Genomic DNA, 6,865 nt, shown 5'->3' on the forward strand with positions numbered 1-6,865 from the left:
CGGCAGAGGCGGAGGAATTGGGAATACGGGATGGCATTTTTGCAGGAGGTAGGGTGGGAAGAGGTGTAATCCAGGTAGCTGTGGGAGTCGGTGGGTTTGTAAAAAATGTCAGTGTCAAGTCGGTCGTCATTAATGGAGATGGAGAGGTCCAGGAAGGGGAGGGAGGTGTTGGAGATGGTCCAGGTAAATTAAGGTCAGGGTGGAATGTGTTGGTGAAGTTAATGAATTGCTCAACCTCCTCGGATGCTGCCTGAACTGCTGTGCTTTTCCAGCACCATTCTAGTCTCGACTCTGGTTTCCAGCATCTGCAGTCATTGTTTTTACCTCCTTCTAATCCTTTCCTATCCATGTATTTTGTCCAAATGCCTTTTAAATGTTGTTAATATATCTGCCTCAACCACTTCTGCTGGCAGCTCATTCCAGACATGTACCACCCTCTGTGTAAAAAAGTTGCGCCTCAGGTTCCCTTTTATTCTTTCCCCTCTAACCTTAAAATTGTGCCCTCTAGTCTTCGATTCCTCAAACTTAGAAAAAAGACTGAGTGCATTCACCCTATCCATGCCTCTCATGATCTTATACACTTCTATAAGATCCCCCTCAGTCTCCTATATTCAATCTCTCCCTATAGCTCAGACCCTTGAATCTTGGCAACATCCTTGTAAACTTCTTCTGCACTCTTCCCAGTTTAATAACCTCCTTCCGATGGCAAGATGACTAAAACTGAACACAAGTGCAGTCTCACCAACATCCTGAACAACTGCAACGTAACTTCCCACCTTCTATACTCAATGCCCTGACTGAAGGCCAAAAGTCTTCTTCACTGCCCTGTCTACCTGTGACTCCACTTTCGGAATATCGTGTCCCTGAACCCCAGGGTCCCTGTTCTCCTGAAGACCTCAACCATTCACATGAAACTTCTACTTGTTTTGACTTTCCAAAATACAAGACCTGACATTTATCTATATTAAAACTCACTTGCCATATCTCGGCCCACTTCCCCAGCTGATCAAGATCCTGCTGCAATTTCTGATAGCCTTCCTCACTGTCCACAACACCACCTATTTTAGTGTCATCTGCAAACTTACTAATCGTACCTTGTACATTCTCATCCAAATCATTGATATAGATAACAAACAGCCAATGGGCCCAGCACCGACCCCTGAGGCACTCCACTAGTCACAGGCCTCCAGTCTGACAAGCATCCTTCCACGATTACCCTCTGCTTCCTGCCATCAAGCCAATTGTGTATCCAATTTGCCATCTCCCCCGGATTCTATTCAATCTAACCTTCCAGAGCAGTTTACTGATACGACACGGGGTAAACACTCCTGCTTAATTTTAACCAGCAACACAGAAAAAATTATCCCGTGCAGTAATCTGTGATAATTCGAGTGGCGAAGAACTATTTAAAGTAAAAATTAACAACTTTATTTCTTAAAGTATAACAGAGAATAATTAACTAACAACTATTTACAACTCCTTCCTCTAACCTATCTTTACTTTCCCTTCTATAATACTAGTCTGATAAAACCCCCGAGTAAGATTTACCAAAAAAATTCAAATTTCAAACCCAGCCAGCTGTCGTATCTTCCTAGAACATAGAACAATACAGCACAGAACAGGCCCTTCGGCCCACGATGTTGTGCCGAACATTTGTCTGTAGTTCCTCTGTAGGTTGGCTCTCCGGTCGGTGTTGATTTTTTCTCACTGTGCAAACTCCTTCTCGAGACAGGTATCTCTCAGAGAATTCTGACTAGCAGCCTATATCTGTTGGTCTTTTGGCAGTTCTCTCCCAACTGTTCAATTTTTCCTGGTCAAATCCCCAAAGCGTCGGATTGTGTCACTGGTTTTTAATATACACAATTCAAACATGATTGGAGTTTGGTATTTTTTGGGTATAATTTAAACGGATTGGCCTAATTCAAGTTTGTTTTTATATCCAGGCAGCCAGCTACCCTTGCTGCTGGACCACAGGTCACACTGTATCTTATTCAGAACACTTGGTGCTGTCAGGTAGTTCTGCTAGCTTGTAACTCTCTTAAAGGTACAGTACACCTGCATCTTCATAACACTACCATGTGGAACCTTATCAAAGGCCTTACTGAAAACCATACTGTCCTGTCTTCGTCAACCTTCCTGGTTACTTCATCAAAGAACTCTAACACATCGGTGAGGCATGATCTCCCATGCGGAGAAAGTGAGGTCTGCAGATGCTGGAGATCAGAGCTGGAAATGTGTTGCTGGAAAAGCGCAGCAGGTCAGGCAGCATCTAGGGAACAGGAAAATCGACGTTTCGGGCATTAGCGGCTAATGCCCGAAACGTCGATTCTCCTGTTCCCTAGATGCGGCCTGACCTGCTGCGCTCTTCCAGCAACACATGATCTCCCATGCACAAAGCCATGCTGACTACTCCTAATGAAACCCTATCTTACTAAATACATGTACACCTTTTTCCTCAGAATACTCTCAAGTAACTTATTGATCTACAGTTCCCAGGTTTTTCTTTGCAGCCCTTCTTTAATAAGGGCACAACATTCACTGCCCTCCAGTCTTCTGGGACCTTGCCCGTGGCTAACGATGATGCAAAAATATCAGCCAGAGCCCCTGCAATGTCTTCTCTAGCCTGTTGCAGGGCTCTTGGATATATCTGGTCAGGATCAGGAGATTTATCCACCTTCATACATTCTAATACATTCAACACCTCCTCTACTGTGATATGGACTGTCACCAAGATATCACCACTAACTTCCCCAAGTTTCCCAAGTCGTCATGTCTTTCTCCACAGTAAACACAGCGGAGAAATATTCATTGAGGACCTTGCACGTCTCCTGCGGTTTCACACATACATTTGGTCCTTTGGGTCCCATTCTCTCTCTAGCTTTTTTTAGATTAGATTAGATTACTTACAGTGTGGAAACAGGCCCTTCGGCCCAACAAGTCCATACCGACCCGCTGAAGCGCAACCCACCCAGACCATTCCCCTACACCCAACATACTTGCAATTTAGCCTGGCCAATTCACCTAACCTGCACATTTTTGGACTGTGGGAGGAAACCGGAGCACCCGGAGGAAACCCACGCAGACACAGGGAGAACGTGCAAACTCCACACAGTCAGTCGCCTGAGGCGGGAATTGAACCCAGGTCTCTGGCGGTGTGAGGCAGCAGTGCTAACCACTGTGCCACCGTGCCACCCTACAAAATTATTCTTTTCCCTTTAATATACTTAAAGAACATCTTTGGATTCACCCTAATCTTCTTAGCTAAGGCTGTTTTGTGTCCCCCTTTTACCCTCCTTCTTCACTAAATATTGTTGCCAAAGAAGCAATGAGATCATATTAAAACATAAACATTTCACTCATAACAAACCCTGGAGTCCTTGTCATTCCTGGGTTTGTGTATTCATTCATGGGATATGGGAGTCACTGGCTGGGCCAGCATTCATTGCCTGTCTTTAGTTGCCCTTGAGAAAGTGGTGGTGGACTGCTTTCTTGAACTGCTGCAGTCCTTGTGCTGTAGATAGATCTACAATGCTGATAGGCAGGAAATTCAATGATTTTGACCCAGCAAAACTGAAGGCGTAGCGATATATTTCAGGATGGTGAGTGGCTTGAAGAAGAACTTGCTTGTGGTCGTGTTCCCATATATCTGCTGCCCTTGTTGGTGGGTGTGGTTGTGGGTTTGGAAGGCGCTGTCTAAGGCTCCTTGATGAATTTCGCCAGTGCATATTGTATATAGTAGGATCACAAAGACCAACTTCCCATCTATAGAATCCATCTACCAGGCCCACTGTCAAGGAAAGGCTGCAAGCATTCTCAAAGTATCCCACCCTGGCAATATTTTTCTACAACCTCTACCATCAGGGAGAAGGTACAGAAGCCTGAGCACACGCACCAGCCGGTTACGAAACAGTTTCTACCCTACTGTTGTTAGAATACTGAATGGACTCACAATCTCTTAACATTCACCTGTATCTATGTTTTTGTTTTTGTTGCTGTTTACTTATCTACTTATCTATGCTATTTAACTCTGTGATCTGCCTGTATTGCTCGCAAGACAAAGCTTTTCACTGTGCCTCAGTACACATGACAATAAATTCAATTCAATTCAATTCAATAGTACACACTGTTGCTACTGAGCATCGGTGATGGAGGGAGTGGATGTTTGTGGATGCTACGCCAAACAAGTGGGCTACTTTATCTTGGATTGTATATTGTAAACTGCTTTCAACTAGGCAAATGGGAGTTTTCCATTACACTTCAGCCTTGTCCCTTATAGATGGCAAATAGGCTTTCGGTAGTCAAGCCAGGTTCTCTAGCCTCTAATGTTCTTGTCTCCACAGTATTTTTATGGTTTGTCCAGTCCAGTGTGTGGTCAGTGGTAACTCCCAGGATGGTGTTGGTTTTCAACAGGAAGTGTCACAATGAAATTGGCTCTGTCACAGTCACTCACCTCCTATTGGAGGGATCACTTGGTCCAGTAATTTCATGCTCGTTCGTTTCCAGATTTTTTTGATGATGGTTCTCAGTTCCTCATTCGACTGTTCAAAATTTCCTGTTGACAAAAAGAATAAAACAGATAACTACACATTCATGGCACCATAACAACTAACTAATTAACCCTCAGTCCTGGCATACTCTAGTAAGTATGTACAAAACCTTCATAAACTCACTCCCCACCTCTGTATGTGTGGATGCCGTGTCTGAGTGTGACAGTTTACATGTCAGTAATCCCTGCTCCCACTGTGTGTATGTTAGAGAATAAGTTTAAAAGTGAGTGTATGTGTGAGCACATATGAATGTATGCAGAAGCAAGTATGTGTGTATGTGCATGTCTCTATGAGTGAGTGTACGTGTTTGTAATCCCCACTTGCACAGTATGCATTTGAGTGTGTAGGTTTTAAAAGTGCGTTTGTGAGAAAGTACATGTGAAAGTCAGTGTGTGAGACAGTGCGTGTGTCATTGCATGTGTGAGCAGTGTAAGTGTAGGAGCATGTGAATGTCAGTGTTTGTGAATGTGTATGTCTGTGTGTACATTTGCATTTGCGTGAAAGCACTTGAGTTTACTAAGAATGAGAATGCGTGTCTTTGTGTGTATCTGTGTGTGCGCACTTGTGTGTGAGAGAAAGTGTTAAAGAGAGTGTGTGTGTGAGCCTAAGTATCACCTACCTCCCATGGGTCTATACTTCCCGGCACTGCATGGAATGGTTACAGTCTCTGGCCTGCCTATCAGAGGGCCGCTCAACTCCTGATTGGGCCAGGAGTGACAAGAGGAACAGAATCACACTCACTGGCCTTAACTCAGCGGTGGCAATGAGCAGCTCCAGATCACTTACTCCCTCAGATGCACTGACAGTCCCCCTTTCTACTCCCACAGTGGCTCCAGAGGACATCGGGAATATTCACCCTATGTGTAACCAACACCTCCTTCGGGATTCTGCATTGATTTTCTTCTTTCTCTGATGTGGGCATCACTGGCTGAATGACCATTTGTTGCCCAGGAAGGTGGCAAGTATCCCATCACACTCCTTTACTGTCCAACCCTAATTGCCCAGAGGGCAATTAAGAGTCAACCACATGAAGACAGATGTAGACCAGAGTGAGTAAGGATGGCCGTTTCCTTCCCAAAATGGCATTGGTGAACCATATGGGTTTTTCTGACAATCAACATGCAACAAGATCTGGATAATATCCAGGCTTGATCTGAGAAGTGGCAAGTAATATTCGTATCACACAAATGCCAGGCTATGACTATCACCAATAAGAGACAATCTAACCACTGTCCCGCTACATTCAATTTTGTTACAATCTCTGAATCTCCCAGCATCAACATTGTGAGGGGTTGTCCTTGACCAGAAACTCAACTGGACTCACCATATAACCATATAAATAACAGCTGGTCAGAGGCTAGGAATACAGCAGTGAGTAACTCACCTCCTGACCCACTCCAAATCTTGTCCACCATCAACAAAGCACAAGTCAGGAGTGTGATGGAATACTCCCCATCTAGGAGTGCAATGCCACCAACACTCAAGAAACTTTAATACCATCCAGGACAAAGCAACCCGCTTGATTGGCACGAGACCCACAAGCATCTAGTCCCTCCACCACTGATGGAGAAAGTGAGGTCTGCAGATGCTGGAGATCAAAGTTGAAACTTTATTGCTGGAACAGCACAGCAGGTCAGGCAGCATCCAGGGAACAGGAGATTCGACGTTTCGGGCACAGGCCCTTCTTCAGGAATGGCCCTTCTTCCTCCACCACTGATGCTCAGTAGCAGTAGTGTGTACTATCTACATGATGCACTGCAGAAATTCACCAAAGATCCTCAGACAGCACCTTCCAAACCCACGACCACTTCCATCTAGAAGGACAAGGGCAGCAGATACACGGGAACACCATCATCTTCAAGTTCCCCTCCAAGCCTCTCACCTTCCCGACTTGGAAATATATCGCTGTTCCTTCACTGTCACCGTATAAAAATCCTGGAATTCCCTCTGTAAGGGCATTGTAGGCCAACCCATAGCAGGTGGACTGCAGCAGTTCAAGAAGGCAGCTTAACACCACATTCTCTAGGGCAACTAGGGACGAGCAATTAATGCCAGCCAGTCAGCAACACCCACATCCCACATAATGAATTTTTAAAATGGTCACCTTTCAACATTTAAATTCCAGATTTTTATTGAATGCAAATTCACTATCTTCCATACTGGGATTTGAACTTGGGTCCCCAAAGTATCACCTGGGTCTCTCAATTAGTAGGTAAAAACAATGACTGCAGATGCTGGAAACCAGATTCCGGAATAGAGTGGTGCTGGAAAAGCACAGCAGTTCAGGCAGCATCCGAGGAGCAGAAAAATCGACGTTT

General features: G+C 44.7%; 1 protein-coding gene across 1 annotated transcript in view; it reads right to left on the reverse strand.

The window, feature by feature from the left end:
* LOC122562953 (voltage-dependent L-type calcium channel subunit alpha-1S-like) overlaps positions 1-6,865 on the reverse strand; it is a 172,513-nt gene that overhangs the window by 22,449 nt on the left and 143,199 nt on the right. The window contains exon 32 of the mRNA XM_043716256.1: positions 4,451-4,552. Within this exon, the coding sequence (XP_043572191.1) occupies positions 4,451-4,552 (102 nt within the window). The remainder of the gene's footprint in view (positions 1-4,450; positions 4,553-6,865) is intronic.

This window comes from Chiloscyllium plagiosum, chromosome 26, assembly GCF_004010195.1.
Source record: "Chiloscyllium plagiosum isolate BGI_BamShark_2017 chromosome 26, ASM401019v2, whole genome shotgun sequence".
NCBI classification, from domain to species: Eukaryota; Metazoa; Chordata; class Chondrichthyes; order Orectolobiformes; family Hemiscylliidae; genus Chiloscyllium; species Chiloscyllium plagiosum.